Source organism: Tachysurus vachellii, chromosome 8 (genome assembly GCF_030014155.1).
Source record: "Tachysurus vachellii isolate PV-2020 chromosome 8, HZAU_Pvac_v1, whole genome shotgun sequence".
NCBI lineage: Eukaryota > Metazoa > Chordata > Actinopteri > Siluriformes > Bagridae > Tachysurus > Tachysurus vachellii.
The window spans coordinates 22,095,713-22,119,877 of NC_083467.1; the positions used below are offsets into that span (position 1 = coordinate 22,095,713).

The window sequence follows — 24,165 nt, forward strand, 5'->3', positions numbered from 1 at the left end:
TGGATTTTAGTGGTACATCCTTTGTACCTTTGTTTCAAATATATTTCAACCAGCTTTACCGATATCCCGTGAGCACTGGAAAACAACAACAGCACTAAACAGGCGCACAAAATTTTCTTAGGACAAAATAATTATTTGGCCTATTAAACGCGTCTTCCGTGTTTCGCCACCTGGAGTGCTGAGTTGTCACCAAAGCAAATTACTCTGAGAAACATCAACCTCTACCTATGTACTCCCAACCTGATAAAGTCTTTTATTATGGAAAATGATTTGAAACCACACAGCCAGCTACATACTCAGGTTTTCCTTTCTTTCTATTTTTCCCTTCCTCTCTCTTTTTCTCTTGTTGACTCTCTCTCTCTCTCTCTCTCTCTCTCTCTCTCTCTCACTCACCCTCCCTTTACCAGGTTCCTGCCACTATCACTCCTGCTATTGATAAGATGTCTAAATTTATTGCAGAATAATTTGGAGGGAAGAGAGATAAAAGGTTGCTGAATAAAATATGAGCAGCAGGCTGTAAATTGTGGCAATGCATATCATTTCATTCAAATGTAGGACGCAATTACCATCTGCGACGCTCATCAGCACCTTCCTTTATGACTTAATTATATGTTTAATGCTATCAGATCAAGGAAAGGGCAAAACAGATGAATGAGGGAGAGAGGGAGAAAAGATTCCGCAACAAGACAAAAGGCATATGAAAAAGTAGCATAAAGGATGGAATTGATTTCATTTACTGGCAAATAGAGAAAGTTAATTTAGACACAATGTGGGCTCATCTCCTCTGCTGGTTTACGATAATAAAAGGCTTGTTTGCCAATAGGTCTCATAGAAATTTTACAAAGGGAGTCAAGTTCCTCAAACCTGACATGTCTTCCTGCATTGATTTTGAAAAATATCTCAGAATTCATTTTCCCCCCAAGATCAATTGCAACAGCAATACGATTAAAACATGTACTGTATATACTCAAGCTAACATATGCCTTTCGTTTTTATTAAGCTAGTTTGGGCTTTTAGAGTTTGGTTAGCTTGGACATTAGAAGTGATCCGAGTTTGGATATCAGTAACATTACCTTGGACATGAAGCATTAGGTTGGCTTGGACATTAGGAGTGGTGTAGCAGTGGTAGCTCAGAGGTTAAGATGTTGGACTACTGATCACAAAGGTATGAGTTCAGATCCCAGGGCTACCAATCTGCCACAGTTGGGCACCGACAACTGCTTTAACCCTCGATTGCTCAGATGCATGAAAAACGAGATAAATGTCAGTCACTCTGGATAAAGGTGTCTGCCAAAAATGCTGTAAAAAGTGGCAAATACTATAGCCACTACAGCACTGTAAGTATAATTAGTTAGTTTAGCTTAAGCAGGAGTCAGATTCATCTAGGTGTTATGGATAAGATGATTATCCAGGAAATCAGGTTGTGCTGGAGTTAGGTTAGTCTGGACACAGGGAATTTGTTTAGCTTGACCATTAGGAAATAAGTTGACTCGGGTGAGACTGTTTGCCCTCTGGCCAAGAATGCTTGGTCTTTTATGTTGAATTGGACACTAGTAGTCACGTTGCTTGAAAGATAGGAATATGGAGACGGAAGCTCGGCTTGTGTCAGCCAGGTCAGCTTGGCCAGTAGTTAGCCTTGATTTACTTGGTCATATAGCAGCCAGACTGTTTTGGCCCTAAGAATCAGTTTGAATTTGTTAGGTTTTATTTGATTTGGATATAAGGAACCACTAATTTATTGGACAATCATAGTCAGATTTGCCTAGTCATCGGGAATTAGGCTTGGTTTGACCAATAAGAGCAAAACTAAATTGAGCATTAGGAGACTTGTTGGCCCCCAGCCAAGTTAGTCTTGGACTTTATGATCCATGTTGAAGATTAGGAACAAGGCAAGGATCATCTTAGGCTTTTATTGGCTTGGATATCAGTTGGTCTTGATCATTTTAAACTAGTGTTATGAGTTTGAATTAGAAAATGGGAGCTAGAGTTAGCTTGGAATGTATTGTAGTAATCCGGTTGACTTAGACATTTATGGGTCATTAATAGATAATTAGGCTTCGGTATTAGCGGTCAGGTTAGCATTAAGCTTAACAATCATCAAAACTCAGGTATGTATGTTTGAACATTAAAATGCAGGTTGATTTGGATATTAGTGGTCAGGTTGGTTTGTCCATTAGGAACCAGGGAAAGGCATCAGGAGCCAAAATGAATTGGGCATTAGGAATTGGGACTTGGGCATTTGGAGTCAGGGTGGCTATGGGGCTCCAGGCAGGCTAGAGGGCATGAGAGGAACCATTGTCAGAGCTGTCCAAACCCTGAGACCTCAGCCAGCTTTCATTAATGACTGACATTTAACATAGCTGCCATGGCCATCGGACACACAAACCACTTCAATTTACAGGGCTGGCAAACTCACATGAGGGCCTGTGTGTCTGCAAAGATCATGTTTAGCCACCACCACTGATACACACTGGCTGCACATAGTTGGAAAACAAAAATTAGAAACAGAAAAACTGAATGACATTTTTATGAGTATCAAATGTCATTGTGATAGATAAACAACAAGAACATTATAGTGGCATGCGCTAAAGATTTGCTTAGATAAAATTCAGGAATCTAATTAACATATTGATCGAACACGGTCTGAGATGGTCTGGAGTCCCATCCAGAACTTAATCCCAGCTCACCTCCAGTGTTACTGGGTTAGAACATAATCCCACTGCAACCATGACTAGGACGGAGCAGCTTCTGAAAATAAGTGAAAAACTGATACTATCAATACATGAATACATTATTATTTCATTTCAAAAATACATTCTTGTCAAAAAAAGGCAACTTTTGAGTCAGAACAATTTTAACAGAATTAATATCCTTGAACTTTATAAAAAAAAAAAATTATACAACTGAACACTTCAGAGTTAAGGGCTTTTCTCAAGGGCCCAACAAGTGCCAGTTTGATGGTCCTGGGATTTGAACTCACAACCTTTTCAATCAGTAGCCCACCATCGTAACCAAAGATCTACTGCTTAATATATTTTAAGTATGAGGAACTGCTGCTTTTCTGGGATTTCATGCACAACAGTTTACACAGAATAGTGCAAAAAAAGACAAAGGAAAGTGTCTGAGGGCTGAAACTCCTTGCCTGAGATCAGAGAAGAGGCAGACTGGTCTTATCTGACTGGAAGCTTATAGTTCTTCAAATATTAAGTTTTTACAACTGTGGTGAGCAAAAGCATCTTAATATGCACAAAACATCACACCTTGAGGTGGATGGGACACAACAGCAGACCACATTAGGTTCCACTTCTGTCTGACCTCTTTTATCAACAAGAAGTTTCCACCCACATCATTCTGTGTAAAATTGAAACACTATTCTGTGTGAAATCACCAGGAGATCAACAATTGTTAAAATACTCAAATCCGTCCATCTGGTACCAACACCACACCCAATGCCATGGTTAAAGTCACAAAGTTCAAATCTTTTCTTCTGTGAGCATCAACTGAAGCTCAGCTGATGACTGCATGAATGTAGTTCCTAATAAAGTGGACAGTGAATGTATTATTCAGAAAATATGAATAAAAATTGGGAATCTTTAAAGAACCTACAGTATGTGTGAGGTATGAAGTGGCCTGGAACCTAGACGTGTTTAATAATTTTCTAAAATAAATTCAATTATACTGAAAAAAACTGGAATCAGAAACATAAATAATTATATTGGCCAAATGAGATTGTAGTGAGGCTGTAAATGAAACAAATATAGGCATTAATAATGATAAAATAGAATAAAATGTTTGTATAAAAATAAGGTAAGGAGTAGATACAACTCTGCATAGTTTGTAGATACCGTGTCAGAATGAATAGAGTTGACTATAGATTTCCATGTAGAATTACAGATACTACATCATACTGTATATAGTCAGAGATTCACACTTATGCTGTGCGTTTAACAGCGTGGGTGTTAGCATTATTGAAGTTTGTCCATTTCGTTATTAAAAAGTGCTTTAGCTCGGGAAGAAGTAACAACCTCTGGTTGCTCGAAATTCTTATTTTTGACAATATCTGTAAACAATGCTTGTGTATCTGAGCAGAATGTCTCAACCCAGTGCAATCACCAGCAGCTGCAGTACAGCGGTTGCTGCTGTTACCTTACATCTGAAGAACAAAGGCTCCATCTTGTGGTTTTTAGAGGATTATATATTGCACACTAAAATTCTTGTATTGGTCTGCAATAGAAATGACACATGGAGGCCACATGGTCGTATGAGTGCATGAGGAAAACAAATTCCACGTTTGAGGAACTTTCATCGTCTCTTCGCTCTCCACGTTTGTATTCATTCATTCATTCATCTTCTACCGCTTATCCGAACTACCTCGGGTCACGGGGAGCCTGTACCTATCTCGGGCGTCATCGGGCATCAAGGCAGGATACACCCTGGACGGAGTGCCAACCCATCGCAGGGCACACACACACACTCTCATTCACTCACGCAATCACACACTACGGACAATTTTCCAGAGATGCCACGTTTGTATTCCAACAGATTAAAAGTTTATCGCTGTCCTTAAACGTTGTGCAGAACATTCTGAAAAACAGATTTCTTAGGGTAGATGAAGTTAAATTGGAAAGAGATTGAAAATGGGACAAAGTGAAGTTTACTGAATCAGATAGTGTTGTCTGTATGTGAGAATTATTCTTATAAGGTTTACGGTATATACTTTGAAGAGAATGAAAAGGATTAATTATGAAATTAGCTGGTAACGATTGGCAGGTAATCTAACAGACAGTGTTTAAATCTTTACGGTTATTGATACAGCTTCAGTTACACAGCCTGTATACCAGAAGACACAATACTAACGTGTGTTATAGTCACAAAGAAACCTCGATAAGAACCAGACTCAAAAGCTAACGCATCCTCTTCTGGGTCACACTTGATAGTGTGATTATAAATTTCTCTTCTGCAGCTGTATACCCTAAAGTAAAACAACACTAGGTTTGTTTAAAAGATTTGCATATAACATAGTGTACATTGTGAATAAGAATCCTGAGATGTCTGTATGATTACATCAGTAGTTCTTAGGGACAAGTCTAAATGATCAATTTTTACATTATAGTTTGTCTTTCTCTGTCTTTCTGTCTCTTCTTTACTTCCTCTCTTTCCCTGTGATTGACAGGAAATCCTTTGGGTTCTCTACGAGCCTGTGTGGCCAAGAGTGATTTACATAATTAAGCACAAGGCCCTGTTTACAAGCTACCGAGGCTCTTATAACCGATCCCTCATCTCTCTACCCGAGCAGCAATCCAAGACTAATTGAGAAAGCTATCTAAGCAGCGGCGTATTATGGAGCCAGCGGCCATTAAGAGGCGACGTTTCATTTCTGTGACTGCTGCATCACCAGAGGGGATGATGATGATGATCGGCCATTACACCGACATGCAGCCAGACACTATGTGTGGAAATAGCATCCCCATTTCCCCACACAAGCTTTATACAAGTTACAGAAAGAAATGAAGGAAAAAGTAATTGATTTTAAATTAAATGTGCGAAAGGTCTCCATGATGGGTACCATCTGTCCAAACAAGCTGCACATTCAGTTTAAAAAAAAAAGAGAAAGAAACTTAATCTAAATTAATTAAAGCACTAACAAATTACATACATCATAGTTAACACAGGAAAGAAACTACCGCAGGAAATGTTATGAAACAAATTAGCTCCAACAATGAAAGAAAATTACTTCACATAACTAAATATTACAGTCGTTTCCGCAAGCCATATTTCTTAATGAATTCTCTAATTAATTTAATTCACACATTGTGCATAATTTGGTGCTGGAAATGTCAGTGGGTCAAATTTAACCACAGTCCTGCTGGCTGTCTGTTCCAACAAGAGACACATTAGCTAAACATGACCTCTATGCAAATGAGAGACCAACTGTTGTAATTTCAATTCCAAGGCCTAATTAGCATGTTATAAAGACGTAACAGCGGATCATTCACCTCCACTCACGCCACGCAAGAGCCTGTTTAACAGTGGCTGGAAACAGCTCAATTAGAGCGCTGCTGTCTGGGATCCATTTCATTTTGTCTATCAAGTACAACAGCCAAGTTAAGCAGTTTTTTTTTTTTTTTTAATTCTGAAACTTGTCTGCCATCATATAATAATATAAATTATTAGCTCCGCTGAACATCGACGGATCATCTGTGGAGATCGTCAAGAGCACCAAATTTCTTGGTGTTCATCTAGCGGAGAACCTCACCTGGTCACTCCACACCAGCGCCATCACCAGGAAAGCCCAGCAGCGTCTCTACTTCCTACGAAGGCTGAGGAAGGCACATCTCCCTCCCCCCATCCTGACCATGTTCTACAGAGGGACCATTGAGAGCATCCTGAGCAGCTGCATCACTGTCTGGTTCGGGAACTGCACCATCTCAGAACGCAAGACCCTGCAGCGGATTGTGAGGACAGCGGAGAAGATCATTGGGGTCTCTCTTCCCTCTATCACAGACACTTACACCACACGCTGCATCCGCAAAGCCAACAGCATTGTGGATGACCCCACACACCCCTCACACACACTCTTCACCCTCCTGCCATCTGGAAAAAGGTACCGAAGCATTCGGGCCCTCACGACCAGACTGTGTAACAGTTTCTTCCCACAAGCCATCAGACTTCTCAACAACTGAAATGTACTGTACTGAGCACAACATACACACACATCATCTGTATGGACTGCATAGACCCTCACAAAACACACACACTGACACAACATACTGTTTACATGCTGCTTACAATCCAGCAAACTGTTTACATGCTGTTTTGCACACCTTGTCTGCTGTTTTTTGCACAAACTGTCCCAACATTTCAGCCGTTTTTGCACATACTGTACAATATCTCAGCCATTTCGCACATACTATATTAACACATACAGTATTAACACTGGTCGGTCGGCGCTGTTTCTGTGACTGTTTCTGTGACTGTTTACTATTTATTGTCTTTTGTGTACTGCATTTTTTGTACTTTTTGTATTGTCTTGTAACTTGTGTCTGCACTGTCATTGTCCTGCACTGTCTGGTCCTGCACTGTCTTTAGTCCTGCACTGTCTTTTGTCCTGCACTGTCTTGTCTGTCTTGTTTGTCTTGTCCTGCACTGTTTGCACCAGGTTGCACAGTTGCACTTTATGTGGCTAAGACTACTTACAAGTCCTTAGCCCTGTCTTTGTTTCTATGTAGCACCTTGATCCTGGAGAAACGTTGTCTCATTTCACTATGTACTGCAACAGCTATATATGGTTGAAATGACAATAAAAGCTTCTTGACTTGACTTGATTTTCACAGAAAGTCACATGATCCGTTTAATATTGCTGGATGTGTTATGCATGAGTTTTAACAAGCGGTGAATGAAATGTGCCAGTTGGTGCCTGCCTCAAATTGGTTAATGAACAGGCATGTGAGCTAATGAACGTCATGGGGATTGGGACGAGGCCTCAGGGCTGTCCTCAGGCTAATCAGTCTAAAGAATCCCTATGAAAGCCTCTCCACCAGGACGAGAAGGCCACACACTCAGGGATCCAGAGTCCCATCTGACCTCAATACACACAGTAGCATGAGGCACCAGGATCAGGATCTCTCTCTTTCTCTCTCTCTCTCTCTCTCGCTCTCTCTCTTTCTCCTTCTTTCTCTCTCTTCCTGTTTTGATAACATAATTTTGACATTTAGCAACACAATCCCTTCATTTCTTCCAGGCCTTATATCGTAAACATATTTCAAAATAAGCGATCTTGATTCACTGACTTGCAAGAATTTCTCCCTCTGCTTCTTATTCATTATTCACACTGGTTCATATTTCAGCCTGTGCACAAGTACAGACTTATGAACTACACCTAGTCATTTATGTGCTGAGATATAATGCAGCGTAAAAATCACACACCAACCTTGATGCATGATGAAACTCCTTCAGGAAACAAATCTAATACATTTTTCACAAGTGATCATATATTTTATGATTGTTATATGATTACATGCAAAACTGGACTCATGTGTCATCTCATGTGCCAGTGTGAAATAATATGTGATCAGTAAAACCACATGGCTTACATGAAAATTAATAATCACACGTAAGTATGACATGTAAAACAAAACAAATGTTGCGTAGGAGGACAGAAAAAGATTGTGTATAAATATATAATCAAGAATCATTTTATGTTGATGTTCATAAAATGATTAAATTCCATGTTTACTTGTTCTTTTATTATCCCTTCGTTCAACTTCTTAGTATAAGCCTTTTTATTGATATTTCAGCTATTTATCAATTTAACCTTTTTTAATCTATTTTACTCAGACGGTTATAGATTTTTCTAACATATGGTGTATATAGCCAAAAGTTTTGGGACACCCCTAAAAAAAAAAAAATACTGAATTTAGTTTTGAAATCACTTCTATGGCCACATGTGTATAAAATCGAGTCTGGGTTTGGTGGTTGCCAGAACGGTACTTGTGTAAAGTGTAAAATGGCCCAAAAAAAAGTGTAAAATTTGGTGGAGGGATATTATGGTGTGGGGTTGTTTTTCAGGAGTTGGCCGCTTAGTTCCATTGAAAAGCACTCTTACTGCTTCAGCATACCAAGACATTTTCGTGCTCCCAACTTTGTGAGAACATTTTGGGGATGGGCCCCTTCCTGTTCCAACATGACTGTGCACCTGGTCAATAAAAGATATAGATGAGCGAATTTGGTATGGAAGAACTTGACTGTCTTGAACAGAGTCCTGACCTCAACCTTATAAAAGGCCTTTGAGATGAATTAGAGCGGAGACTGTGACCCAGGCCTTCTTGTCCAAAATCAGTGCCTGAACTCACAAATGTACTTATAAAGGACAGGTCAAAAATCCTTATAAACAGACTTCTCTGAAGATTTATAGTTGTTATAGCTGCAAAGGGTGGGCCAACTCCATATCAAACCCTACGGATTAAATATGGGATGTCCTTAAATTTCACATGCATGTAAAGGCAGACAGCCTAAAATCTTTGGCAGTATAGTGCAGTTTTGTGTGTACTGTAAAGCTCTTTGACACATTTTCATTTAAATGTTAATATACATTTTATGTAAACATCATCTCGCATGGCAACCTTCCTGAAACTGAATGAACACTCCCAGAATCCTCAGACAATAATTGAATATACATCACCTCTAATCAAGTATCTGTCTCTGCTCAGTCACCTGATTACTAACAACTAATACCAATAACACACCTGTTTACTACCCAGACCCTCAGTCTTATTTATACGAAGTCTTGCTCCATCCCTGAGTGAAGATATCGCTTTTATCTTGTCTAGTTTATGCCTGAATGTTGTTGCCTGACTATTTGCCTGGCTGACATTTCTGAATTTAGCCTAGTCTTATTGTTTGCTACATAAAAAAAAAAAAACTGAAAGCCTGCACTTGGGTATATTGTGATTCATGAAAACAAATAACTAATGTAATAAGCAACATTGTTAGTGTAAACAGAACATGATATAACACATTATAACTTAACAAACCAACGTTCAATCGTTGCCTAAACACGATGACGTCTTTCAGCACTGAGGGATCCCTGCCCACAAAATATGATCTGAAACCTAACAACATTGAGAATAAACTAAGCTGTAAACTAAGTCTGAAACTTTTCTTTGCTTACCCGGGATCTTTATAAATACTTGAGATAATCAACACCTTTGTGTATCATTTGTACAGTATGTGTAAGCTTACATTTACATTTCTGGAATTAAGCAGACAACCTTATCCAGAGTGATTTACTTTATTATTTTTTTTTTATTTAAATTTATTCAACTAAGCAAAGGTTATGGGCCTTGGTCAGGGGCCCAGCAGTGGCACCTTGGTGGACCTTGGATTCAAACTCGTGACCTTCTAATCAATAGTCTAAAACCTTAACCACTGGGCTACCACATCCCCATGTACCACAAGCTTATATTTTTACCAAAGTGAAATGGGAAATAAGATAGCAAAGCACCGGATGCAGGCTTTGAATTAAAAAAAATGATGTTTATTCCAATTCATTTTTGAAAGCATAGATGACATCTTTCTCTCAACATTTCTTCACCTCGCTCATCTCCTTATGTCAACTAGCAGTCTATACAGAGATGTCATAAATATATTGTCCATCACTGTTCAAGTGTCTCAGAACTAGAAAGGAGAAATTAATTTCAAATGTGTTTGACTAAATGCTTGGCCAATCTCTCTTTGTTTTTTTTGTTTTTTTACATGTATAGCTGACTACACCTTTAGTCCCGTTTTCTGTTATAATAAGCTCCACTCTTCCAAGAAGCCTTTCAACTAGATTCTGTAATGTAGGTGTGGGGATTTGTGTGCATTCAGCTACTAGACCATTAGTGAGATCAGGCACTGACGTCAGATGACAAGGTTTGGTGTACAGTCGATATTCCCCGTCATCCCAAAGGTGTTCAGTGGGGTTCACAGGGCACTGTGCAGGACACTCAGGTTTAAACTTGGCAAACCATGGAGTGTGCTTTGTGCAAAGGGGCATTGTCTAGAGCATGCAAAGACATCCGATACTAACTTGGTGAAAAAGAGACCCAAATATGGGGTGTGAGGGTCAGATGTACACATACTTTTGGTCATATAGTGTATTTTGAAAATAATATTTTCAACTATTATTATCATTATTATTAGTAGTAGTAGTATTATTATTATCATTATTATTATTGTTATTAATATTAATATTAGTAGTAGTAGTAGTAGTATTATAATTATTATTATTAGCATTATTATTAGTGTTATTATTATTAGCATTATTATTATTAGTGTTATTATTATTATTATTATTAGAATTATTAGCATCATTATTAGTATTATTATTATTAGTTTTATTATTATCTATACATATTTCCTATTCTAATTCTACAATTTACAGTTCTAATTTGTACCCATCAGCCTCATCCTGAAGTCAAAATACGTCATCCACGTGTAACCACGTGTTAAAAAAGAATCACCCTAAAGGACCTTGATTCTTCCAGGATCTGTGTGACTAAGGTCCTTGACTACAAAAACTAATTATGAATAATCCATGGCAACACAATTAAGATCTAAAATTTTTAAACGTGAACAATTTTATTAAACAGACAATTAATCCCGACCTTTACACGCTGACACTAGAAACTATTTCCATTCATCAGATATATGAAATATGAGCTTTAGAGTTTTAGTTCAACATGAGAGGAGTGCCTCTCACACGGGTTGCCAGATTGGAAATATTCAACCATTTGCTTTTTGAATATATCACTATATAATCCTACTACATAGGCTTTACATTATGATGACGGATATTCGATGTTCACGCCTTAATGTCAAAATAGTATGTTACGATATTTTTTCCTAGTAGTATAATCAGGTTAAAAAGCGATGATTTGTGCAGGGTGTAAGATGTTACAATCTGGCAACCGGAAGATATGTCGCGCTTGGTAAAGTTACCTGGACAGCGTACGTGTCACGCGAGTTGTTTTCACGCGTAAATGTCACGTTTTGGTTTCTTTTTTTGACTTCATGTGGACAAAATGGGACTAGAACGTATCCAGAGAAGGACTGGAGTGAGATGATGCCACGCAGTCACGACTCCATTCTGGTGAAAGTTTAAATAGAGTTTAAAAACAAAAACAAAAAACAAAAAACATCTCCAAATGAAGATCAGTAAGTATTTAAGAGGGAGCGGAAGGGTTCTGGCGTTTGTTTTTGTTGCCTCTGTATTGTGGCTTCTTTTTGACATGGCAGCACTGAGGCTGTCCATTGCAGACGTGAATGGACAGCTCATGAAAGATCTTGTGCTGAAAGAAAGAGAACTGGACAAGAAAATCAACCCAGACGTCAGACATCACCATGTCCAGAAGGTGAACCCGGATATGGAGACGTCTCAAAGCTCAGATCTGCTTAACAGACCAGTTGTTGAGGTTTACAGGCGAAAAAAGCCTGGCGTTATTAAAGCAGCACAGAAGTCCAGTGGTAACATTTTATCTGTAACTTTGCCCAAATCCAACAAGGTGCACTTGGATACAAAATCATTTGGACACATGGGCGCTTTGGAAAAGCAAAACGCTCCAAGAAACAAAGTTACTCCAGGTGTTGGGGAAAACTTGAAGAAAGAAGTACTTACAAAAACCAAGGCGCCATCTGCTGGCCAGGAAGGAAAGCTCCAAAAACTGCAATCAAACATTTCAATAGACCACCAAATACCATCACAGGGCTTTAAAGTACCCCAGCAGGTCGTTTTGTCTAATAAATCCGACAGCACGCTGAAAAAGGTCCAAAAAGATTCATCAAACAACATTCACACACCGACACAATCTGCAAAACAGGAACACTCCATCCAGAAGGTTCAGATTGTTGATAAATCAGTTGTGAAAGATAACAAGACCGATTCGTTGCCCGTTAAAGCCGTAGTTCACGTCTCAGGAAAACCACCGCAAGCCCCTCTGAATGCTTCAAAAGTCCAAACCGGAGAGCGCTTGAACTCTACAGGTGTGTGGAAACAAGGTGGGCTTCATAAGGTCATGACTCTGGATTCGACCCTTAAACCAAGGGATGCCCGTGCAATGGGGCAGTTTGGCTGGGCAGCGGTCGTGGCTCCGGATGATCAGGAAGAAAGCAAGCGCAGATGGAGCGAAGGTTATTTCAATGTCTTCCTCAGCGAGCAGATTCCCGTGGACAGGGCCGTTCCAGACACACGACCTCCAGCGTGAGTAGATCATTTTTATTTTCATTCCTTTCCTTTAAATATATCTGTATCTGTTCATGTATGTACTCTGGTGGTCAGGGCTTCTTGAGTGTGATTCCTTATGGGTAGGATTACTTAATGTGCAATTACAACAAGGACAATCCTTTTTGCTTTCATGTCTCAATTTGGTATTTTTGCACAGTGTTCTTAACAATACACATTGGCACAAAGCAGCCGTGTAGTTTTATTACTCTACATAATAATTAGTTGTGAGTGTATAAATGCTATAACATATGCAGCCAAATATATATATATATATATACATACACACACTCACCGGCCACTTTATTAGGTACACCTTACTAGTACCGGTGTGGTCTTCTGCTGCTGTAGCCCATCTACCTCAAGGTTCGACGTGTTGTGCGTTCAGAGATGCTCTTCTGCATACCTCGGTTGTAACGAGTGGTTATTTGAGTTCCTGTTGCCTTTCTATCAGCTCGAACCAGTCTGGCCATTCTCCTCTGACCTCTGGCATCAACAAGGCATTTGCACCCACAGAACTGCCGCTCACTGGATATTTTCTCTTTTTCGGACCATTCTCTGTAAACCCTAGAGATGGTTGTGTGTGAAAATCCCAGTAGATCAGCAGTTTCTGAAATACTCAGACCAGCCCGTCTGGCACCAACAACTATGCCACGTTCAAAGTCACTTAAATCACCTTTCTTCCCCATTCTGACGCTCGGTTTGAACTGCAGCAGATCGTCTTGACCATGTCTACATGCCTAAATGCATTGAGTTGCTGCCATATGATTGACTGATTAGAAATTTGTGTTAACGAGCAGTTGGACAGGTGTACCTAATAAAGTGGCCGGTGAGTGTATATATACAGTGTATATATATGTATATATTAGATAGATAGATAGATTTTTATTTTAAAGTAATCTCATCCTTGTCCTGATTCAGGTGCTCCCAAATGCTTGTCCACAATGACCTTCCTACGACGAGTGTAATCTTCTGCTTTGTGGACGAGGTGTGGTCCACTCTGCTTCGCTCCGTTCACAGCGTGCTGAACAGGTCCCCACCTCACCTGCTCAAAGAGGTTCTACTGGTGGATGACTGCAGTACAAAAGGTGTGTCAAAGGGAAAGGCTAGGGTGCGTGTGTGTGTTGGGGTGAGATAGGAATGTTTTTTTTTTTGTGCTTGCTTTTTGCTTGATCAGTTTGTGCTTTGTTGGACAGTATATATATATATATATGATGGTAAAAAAAATCAATCCTTTTGTAAGTGTTTTAGATAATGACATCATGATTTTTTTCCCCAGGTGTGTTGTAAGCTCGAATTAAAGGTTCATTAAGACAACAAATATTATATACTAGACAATCTTATTTTGATAAAGTACTGAAATTGACTGAAATTCTTTTGACAGAATTAAACTGAGTAGTCAGATGAACTTACTGGATATTTGAGTTAGTCCTGAACACCTAGTGAATGTCGTTACATCACAAAAAAAAAAAAGCCTTAAAATCAAACCTATACCCATTCAGCATAAGTTTTGGTTGATCTAATGATATACAACATATTCGGTTTTACGAATATCGTACCAAATTTCCTACCCTTTCAGCGTCAACAAATTTTGATGTATGCAGAGCTATGCATTGACCATCAAGGCTTTCTATTCTATTGTATTCTATTCTGTTCTATTCAGGTAACTTTTTTACTCTTTCACATAACTGCATGGAGCATTTGTAATTCATTACATTGACATAAAGCACAAGTGACTTATACAATCTATGATTAGATTTCAAACCATGATATATTTCTCTTTACTGAACCACTTTATCCTGGTCAGTGTTGCGGCGGATCCAGAGTTGATCCAGAGGAAGGCAGAACTATGACTTTGGATGGGATGCCATTCCATCACGGGGCAATTTAGAGTAGACAGTGTGCCTCCTGGCATGTTTTTGGGAGGTGGGCGGAAACCAGAGGAACGCACACAGCTACAGAGGGAACATGGGAAACCCACACAGACAGTTGTCCAAGCTTAAGGTCGAATCAGGAACCCTGGAGAATCATTATGTAGTAAGTATCTGTGTTTGGTTACTTCTGTTTGTGTTGTAGACTACCTGAAGGACAAGTTGGACATCTACATGTCTCAGTTCCCCAAAGTGCGGATCATCCGCCTCAAAGAGAGGCATGGTCTGATCAGGGCAAGGCTGGCTGGGGCAGCTGAGGCAAAGGGTAAAGCGTCTGCTTAACAATATACGTAAATATTATTGTAAAGCATATATTAGTAAAAGAGTGTGAGTGAGTGTGTGTGTGTGAGTGAGACCGAGAGTGATGTGAGAGTGTATGTGAGAGTGTGAAAGAGAGTGTATGAGTGAGAGTAAGATTGTGTGTAAGAGGGTGAGAGTGTGTGTGAGAGTGTGTGTAAGAAGGTGAGAGTGTGTGTGAGAGTGTGTGTAAGAAGGTGAGAGTGTGTGTGAGAGTGTGTGTAAGAAGGTGAGAGTGTGTGTGAGAGTGTGTGTAAGAGGGTGAGAGAGTGTGTGAGAGTGCATGTGAGTGTGTGTAAGAGGGTGAGAGTGTGTGTGAGTGTGTGTGAGAGGGTGAGAGTGTGTGTGAGAGGGTGAGAGTGGTGTTGTACGTCACTGGTAAGGTGCCGTCTTTATCAAAATGTACCATGTCTTGGTGCTTCTCTTCCTTAGGCGATGTCCTGACGTTCCTGGACTCTCATATCGAGTGTAATGTGGGCTGGTTGGAGCCGCTGCTGGAAAGAGTGTATCTAGACCGCAGGAAGGTCGTCTGTCCTGTTATCGAGGTCATCAACGACAAGGACATGAGGTGATTTATTTCTGGAGTGAAGTGCACATCTCTTTAAGCCTATACAAGTCAGACAGGGTCAGTAAGTGGTATTGAAGTGTATCAAGCTAAAGTTTTATAGGTTGTACAACATGGTTGTCCTGGATGTATTTCTTGTTGTCTCTGATATATACATTTTCAAAATGAAATAGCACTTTGCTGTCTAAACCACACACAACACATAAAGTAGTGAGAATATGTATATTATATATAAATATTATATTTAGATTTATATGTTAGAATATTTAGGCTTGTGAATGTGTTCTTGCTGCTAATAAATCTAAAGTCCTGCTGTATCACAGATCAGTCTGTTAGTCAGAAAGATTGAATTTAGTGTACAGTTTACTGACTGCTTACGTTACGTTTTACGTTTTTTTTTGTTGTTGTTGTTTTTTTTTTATAATAAAACTCTATATATAACCCTATAATGACTGACAAAACTGCGGAGAGATCCAGTGTGTGTCTTAGTTTTTGCCCAACCCGGAGAAAGTCGAGCATGCTTGAGGCTAACAGAGGATAATAATATTTAGATTTCGGCTGCGTGCAAGCTTTAAAGCTCAACCTTAAGTAATCATAAATCTTCTGATCCCCAGAGCTTCAGTCGAGATGGTTGAAGACAAATAACAGAACTCTACCTGAAGGTTAATGTTGAAGGTTTGGACTCACCTTTTTTTCCACACTGCTTGTGTTTACAGTTATGTCATGGTGGACAATTTCCAAAGGGGCATTTTCAAATGGCCTTTAGTGTTCGGTTGGAGCACGCTACAGAACGATTTCATCAGCAAGAACAACATCAAAGTCTCAGATCCTCTCCGGTAATATTTATCATAATACAGACTCATTATTAAAGAAGAGTTTCTATAATGCAGTTCATTTCCCACCCTGACTGATTAGTCTGGACAGGATCTAACATAAACATTTCAATTTGAGTTTTTCCCTTTCATTGTTGTTTTTTAAGGTGTCCGGTGATGGCCGGAGGTTTGTTCTCTATCGATCGGAAGTATTTTTATGAACTGGGAACGTACGATCCAGGCCTGGATGTGTGGGGAGGGGAGAATATGGAGATCTCTTTCAAGGTAAAGTTCATTAATGTTAAGTATTATTAATGCATCATTTCGTATTTTTTCTATCACGCAGGATTAGTGTGTAATGAGATTAATGAGTTATTCAAACCTGATCAGAGGTTTATAATGGTGTGTTGGATCAAATGTTATGATTCTGGATTGTTGATCAGAAAGTCACTGGTCCAAACCCCAGAGCTGACAGGATGTCACTGTTGAGCTTTGGAACAAGACCCTTAACTCTCCCGCTCCAGGGCTGCTGTATCATGACTGACCCTGCGCTCTGAACTGAGCTTCTGGGATAAAAAAAAAAAAAAAAAAAAAAGACCCACGAATTGTATTTTAAAACGTGCTGTTGTTGCTATGGTAACAACAGGGACTTGCTTGTTCACAATATACTGAGATTCACAATAAAAAAGAGAATACAAAGCATATGTTTATTTGAAAAATTACAACATTTACATTTCTGGCATCTTACTTACTGAGAGTTAATTACATTTTTATTAAAGTTTATACAACTGAGCAATTGAGGGTTTAAGGGCCTTACCAGCAGTGACAGCTTGGTGGACCTAGGATTCGAACTCATGACCTTCTGATCAGTAATCCAACACCTCAACCACTAAGCTTTCACATCCCACAACATGCTTTTATATAAGTCTTTGCTGCATCATATTTCCACATCTAGGATTACTGTGTTATATTCATTACATGGAGCTGCTGAATCAAGGAATCTGTTTAGTCTGAAGGTGTTAATTTCCCATCACAGCAGCTCTGATACTGGTCAAGTCAAGTCAAAAAGCATTTATTGTCATATACAATATAAACGACCATATACAACGGACCTAGTACATAGTGAAATGAGACAGCGTTCCTCCGGGACCATGGTGCTACATAAAACACAGAGCTACATAGAACAACACAGAGCTAAGGACTTAAGTTAGTTAGTCCTAGCTACATAAAGTCCATATGTGCAACCTAGTGCAGTATAGCTGGTCTCAGCTACAAGAACAATCACTGCCCTCGTTCTAATATGTTAGCGATTATATAGTAACTTAAACGGAGACTTTTACAGCTGACTCATCACAGAAATAAATAACCACGTGTCATTGTTGACATGGTGAAGTTTTCTCTATGGACACCTTTAATTAGCAAGTCTACATTGTCAGCTCTTTGTCACAGTCGGAGCTGAGATAAAGCTGTTCCTTTCCAGTATATATCCTTATATGACATAGTTATCTTTAACTAGTTATCATTAACTAGTTATCTTTGGCAGATTGCTGAATTCGGACATGGGATTCTTAGTGTTTTTGTGTTGAGTGTTTTCAGATCAGCCTTTTAACCTACAGAAGGTCTGCACCAGGTCAGATTGTATGTACAGAGCACATATGCCCCGTTTCCACCATAAAGAACCAGGTGCTGGTTCAGAGTGCTGGTTCTAAGTTGGTTCCACTGGCAAGCCTTCTAAGAACCAGTTTGCCTTTCCGTGGGCTAGAGAGCCATCACAGAGTCTTAGATCATTGTGTTTGCCGCTGCTGAGCTACTGTTGCTGTATACAAGCACAACATCAACAATGCCGGATGTTGCTTTACTGTAAATGCTCGTGGCTTTGCGAACCTGCAGTGGCATCCAAACGCGGCATATCCTGATTTAAAATGATTTTAAAATGGCGCTAACTACGTTCTCTTCTGTCTCGTTGGTCACAGTAACCCCACCCCCAGTCCCTGACGCAAGCGGTTCTTAAGTCTAGACCAGCAACGTTTTGGTGCTACTTAAGAACCACTTTTCCTGGTTCAGAGCCGGTGCTTTGGCGGTCGAAAAAGAAAGAACTGGTTCTAAATTAGGCTCTGGCTCTGAACCAGCACTCAAACTGCCTCGGTGGAAAAGGGGCATAGAGAGAGAAGACAGAAGCAAGACTATGGTTGTTTGAGTCTTATCACCTCTTACCTTGGCATGTTCAGTCTCAGAGACCCATTGTACCAACATGACACAAGGAATAAGAACATATACTGTAGTACACACTTTTAGTAGGGAAGTGAATTATAATCACACTATCTGGCATCACCCAGATGAAGATGAGGCTCCCTTCTGAGTCTGGTTCCTCTCAAGGTTTCTTCCTCATATCGTCTCAGGGAGTTTTTCTTTGTCACCGTCACCTCAGGCTATGATCAATAGGGATCAATTTAAAATGTAAAATTTGTATCCTGAAGTTATATTTATTTAGAAAACTGCTCTGTGACATCCTCTATTGTTAAAAGAGCGCTAAACAACTTGAATTGAATAAATCTGTCATGAAGGATATGAAATAGCGTACATGAATCAATGAAGTTTATCAGATAATCATAGATCCAGTGCAAATAAATTAAAGGCCGATTTGCCTTCTCCGTAGTTAAAATAACCGAACCCTGATTTCATGTCCTCAGATCTGGATGTGTGGTGGCGAGATTGAGATCATCCCGTGCTCCCGCGTGGGTCATATCTTCCGTGGCGAGAACCCGTACGGCTTCCCTAAGGATCGTCAGAGGACGGTGGAGAGAAACCTTGCTCGTGTGGCTGAGGTCTGGCTGGACGAGTATAAAGAGATTTTCTATGGCCACAGTTATCTACACCTGCTGGATAAAAACGTGATAGACATAGGGAACCTCACAGCACAGATCCAGCTGCGGGAGAAGCTCCAGTGCAAGAGCTTTAAGTGGTATTTGGAGAACATCTACCCCGAGCTGGAGGCTCCACTCGTCAAAGCTGAAGGCCTTGTAAGTACAGCATTGTCACAGGAGAGGAATGACAGCAAAGTCTGAATGATGTAAAAACATTTACTATAAGTTTATTTTGTCAATTTGTCCCTTTTAAGGGTTTATAGGTGAAATAACGGATTTTTAAACATTATAATTATAATTTAATATACCAAATTGATAAACATTTCAGAGATATTGAGAACTTATGACATTTTTTTTTAATATTAAAAAAAAATACATTTATTGTTAAACTTTTGTTTAATTAAAATTGAAAATTAAATTCACTTTTAGTGTATTTGTTTTACCCATTTTGTATGATATTTTTATTTTTTGCTAAGCAAGCATCCTGAATAATAGAAGTATTATAGAAAGTGGCATAGCAAATATTGTAGTGATATTTTTTTTATCATATTTCTTCATTTACATTTATGGCATTTATCCAGTATGACTTGCATTTATCTTATTTATATAGTTGAGCAATTGAGGATTTAGGGCCTTGCTCAGGGGCCCAGGGGTGGTAGCTTGGTGTCCTTGGGATTTGAACGCATAACCATCTGATCACCTTAATCACTTCTAGTGGCCACGTTTTTTACTGTTGGTTATTCGTGTAAATGCTGAGCCATCCTCTGTAATGTCGTCCACATGCTTCTTAGGTTTTGTTTTTCTCAGTCAGATGACATGGCTATTGTTAATCGTAGACAAGGGCGTTCTGTCACTGCAGGTCTTCCACTCGCTTCGTGTTGTGATTGAAGCCTTTGTTTTAGAGAGTCAGGGCCAAAGCAACAAAAACACATTGTTTTAAAATCACAGTGCACCCGATCTCTCTCTTTCTCTCTCTCTCTCTCTCTCTCTCTCTCTCTCTCTCTCATGTAGCTTTATAGTGACCATTTAACCCTGTTTTATTATTATTATTTTTTTTTTTCAGGTTTTTAACGTTGGCAATAGGAAATGTCTGGTGCAAGAAAACGGTTCTTTATCTTTCGAGATCTGTGATCTTAGCAAACAGGTAACAGTCTTTTATTGCTTTACGTTGTGATATTTGTGTTTAGATCTATAACGAATATGAGGTTAGCTTTAATTAAATTTGTTTTAAAAATGTCGCAGGTCTCTGATTATTACCATGGAAAAGCTCTGTAACAGTTTAAACGTCGATAGACAGACAGTACTGAAGTCTGATCTTTAGTTGTAGACACTGTGGTTAACATTTTATTTCAAAACACGTTATATTGAACAAACATTTTAAACACTAACAATATCATGCTTGCAATGATGAAGCATATGGGGTTATTTCTTAAAATGGCTGATATTCCACAAATATTTCTATTGGACACAAATTCCAGCGTGTAGGACAATATTGTAAGAGACTAACTGTTGTCTTTGTCCTTCATCTTTCAGAACCAACATTTCAGCTATAGCTGGGTGAGAACACTGCGCCAGAACAGTACTTGTGTGTCTCCACAAGCCACAGGAAGAGGCGTGGCTTTGGAACAATGTGACAACACTAAGGCACATCATCGCTGGCTGCACAAGTCCAATAAATTTCTGGTATGTCATTGCTGGAAAAGTTAGACACTTATCGCCTATCATTATCACTTATCTCTACTGACTTTCTAAGTGCTGAACATAGAAGATCAACAAAGCTGACTAGATCAACAAACTGAGGGCCTTCAGACACCTTTTGTGAATAATAGAAGGGCCAGAATTTTCAAAGGAAAAGTGCTGTATGAGTTAGAGACTGTAGCAGTGAGGAGAAGACGTGAGGCAGAGATGGAGGTAGCAGAGATGAGGATGTTGAGGTTCTCTTTAGGAGTGACGAGGATGGACAGGATTAGGAACGAGCACATCAGCGAGACGGCTCAGGTTGGCTGTTTTGGGGACAAGGTCAGAGAGGATAGATTGAGATGGTTTGGATATAAACAGAGGAGGGAGGTGGTTATATTGGTAGAAGGATGTTGGAGATGGAGCTGCAAGTAAGAGGTCAAGAGGAAGGTCAAAGAGGAGATATATGGATGTGTTAAATGTGGACATGACGTTAATTGGTGTGAGACTAGAGGATGCTGAGAATAGAGTTAGGTGGAAGCTGATGATTCGCTGTGGCGACCCCTAACGGGAAAAGCTGAAAGTAGAAGAAGATTAAGAAGGGCCATTATTTAAGCAGTTACATTTTTGGCATATGATGATGTATTCTGTTGATTAATTATGAAAAATGTGGTTTAACAAAAACTATTAACGATACACGCTATTGGGTGAAATTTACTACATTGCTTCAAGCTGTTTTATGTTTATAAAATATCGAATACACTCTATGGCCAGCAGTTTGTGGACACCTGATCATCACACCCATATGTGGTTCTTCTGCAAACAAAGTTGGGAGCACACAACTGTCTAGTTTATCTCTGTATACTATAGAATTACATTTTCCCTTCACTGGAAGTAAGGAGCCCAAACCTGCTCCAGCAGGACAGTGCACCTGTGCACATGGTGAGCTTCATGGTGAGTCCTACACAGAGCCCTGACCTCAACCCCACTGAACACCTTTGGGATGAACTGGAATGCTGACTGAACCCCAGAGCTCCTGATCTCACTAACGCTCCTGAACACAAATCCCTACAGTCACATTCTGAAACAGTTGTCTGGCTAATTAATCAGTTCTTATTGTGAATTAATAAATCTTGCTAAATTTACTAGATTTCAGTCTATTTTTCTTAATATTTACAAAGTTTTCAGAGTGTCCCCCCCTCATGAACTCTGGTGTGTGTGCGTGTGTGTGTGTGTGTTAGGCAGAGCATCTGATCGCTGATGCACATCATCAACGTATGTGTCTGGAGGCAGGATCTACAGGAGACCTCGCCATGAAGCCATGTGACGCATCCAACTCCTATCAGCAATGGCATTTCACACACTACTACTCACAGTGAGCCCTGGAGACTCTCACGCAGGAGATTTCTTTTAATCTCACTTTGTCGGGATGAAGACATTATGTTACATAGGGTGTAAATGAAGTATAAACAGATGCATGCAGAGACTGTAATTTGGTTAAAAGGACTGTTTTAAGGGTTGGTGCTGTTTTGCCCCTGGATCATTTTAAGAGCAGCTCTCTCTCTCTCTCTCTCTCTCTCTCTCTCTCTCTCTCTCTCTCTATATATATATATATATATATATATATATATATATATATATATATATATATATATATATATATATATAATATGGATCATGTGTTTTGGGGGAATTTTTTTAAACTTCTTGGACTTTATTTTTTGCTTGGTTGAAACAAGAGCAAGCATTAAATGTGCCTGGTAAAAAATAAAAAACAGGTTGTGCAGCTGTTTGGATATTATATCATTGATTGCGGTACATTGTCAGTATAAATTTCATTATTATGGAGTAAACCTGGTTTGTTACACAGGACTTGCTTCAAATAATAATTCTATTGTTTACAGCCATTAAACAGGCAGATTTAACATGAGCAATAAGCAGAGTTTTATGCCGTAAACATTCTCTATTGACACTAGATGGCGCTGTTTACAACGTTTTTTAAAGAATGTTTGGGGTTTTGCTTTTTTTTTTTTTTTTTTAGCTGCTGATTCTGGATGTTAAGAACAAATCAATCTGACTTTATTAAAAATTAAATCCACTATTTTAGGTTGCAGTGTTTGTAAGAGTAATTAAGGGATATTAGATTCACCAATAAGACATTTTCTGCAATAGTTCCGATTCTCTTCCAACAAAATATCATAAAATGTGAGTCAACATGATGAGGGGTGAAACAGTAGTCAAGTCAAGAAGCTTTTATTGTCATTTGAACCATATATAGCTGAAGCAGTACATAGTGAAATGAGACAACGTGATGCTACATAAAACAACATGGAGTTAAGGTCAGACAAGTAAGTTGTCATAGCCACATAAAGTGCGTTAGTGTGTAACCTAGTGCAAACAGACAACACAAAACACTACAGGACATAAAGATAGTGCCGACCAGAGTGCGCTCTGTAATTGTTCGTTCAGTTAATACAATGTTAATTGTAGCATTCAATAAATGCACAAAAATGTAATCAAGATAAATCATGTCAGATCATGTTTTTCCACCTTTCATCTGTTTTTGCAAACAACAAAAATGTAATGTCTTAGGGGAAAAATTCTGTGCATACTTTTCTTTTCCTTGTAATACAGGACTCAGTACCGATCTTCTGTGTGCAGCCCTTTTCATGTCATCTACAGGTTTTTAGTGGGATTTAGATTGGGGCTTTATTACAATCCATTGATCACCTTCTAATGCTGTTTGTTGATTTGGATTTGTGCTTTAGATTGTTATCGTGCAGAAAAGGGAGGTTTTTCTTCATCTTCGTCTGTCTAACTGAAGCCTGCAGGGTTTTTTTGTTACTGAAATGCATTGGTAATTGGAGGAATCCCATTTTCCCTCTAGTCCAAGCCGAAGTGAAGGAAGCTCCATACCATGCCACCACCACCATGCTTCACAATGTGGTGTATGGGTGATTAGCTGTCTTGTTATTGTACCATATATGTCTTTTACATAGACTATAATACATTTGGCCACATGGTTTGTGAGATGTGAGAGAACAAGTTCCTCTAGCTAACCTACTTCATAGCTTCATAGCTTTTTCTCTGGAAAAGAACATGAGATGATTGTCAACAACGAGCGAGAAATACTTACTGCCTAGATCTTCCTGCTGCTCCTTTAATGTTGCCGTAGATCTCTTGGCAGCCTAAATAGTACGTTTTATATTGTTCTCTTCTCATACTTTACCCTTAACCCATTTCTTCTTGTCATCTTGCT

At 39.2% G+C, this 24,165-nt stretch overlaps 1 protein-coding gene across 1 annotated transcript; it reads left to right on the forward strand.

The window, feature by feature from the left end:
- The first annotated feature begins 11,494 nt into the window (after nt 1-11,494).
- LOC132850381 (polypeptide N-acetylgalactosaminyltransferase 5) lies at nt 11,495-22,778 on the forward strand. Its single transcript, XM_060876921.1, has 10 exons — nt 11,495-12,739; nt 13,682-13,848; nt 14,837-14,956; nt 15,421-15,556; nt 16,270-16,389; nt 16,533-16,650; nt 19,056-19,385; nt 20,293-20,373; nt 20,763-20,912; nt 22,148-22,778. Exons 1-10 carry the CDS (start codon nt 11,688-11,690, stop codon nt 22,283-22,285), a joined length of 2,412 nt encoding a protein of 803 aa, XP_060732904.1. The 5' UTR covers nt 11,495-11,687; the 3' UTR covers nt 22,286-22,778.
- The last annotated feature ends 1,387 nt before the right edge of the window (nt 22,779-24,165 follow it).

Bases quoted from the DNA above. Each gene is read 5' to 3' on its own strand.
- LOC132850381 (XM_060876921.1), top strand. From the start codon at position 11,688: ATGAAGATCAGTAAGTATTTAAGAGGGAGCGGAAGGGTTCTGGCGTTT. The intron at 12,740-13,681 runs GTGAGTAGATCA...GTCCTGATTCAG, and splicing joins CCAGACACACGACCTCCAGC to GTGCTCCCAAATGCTTGTCC. The intron at 20,374-20,762 runs GTAACAGTCTTT...TTCATCTTTCAG, and splicing joins TCTGTGATCTTAGCAAACAG to AACCAACATTTCAGCTATAG.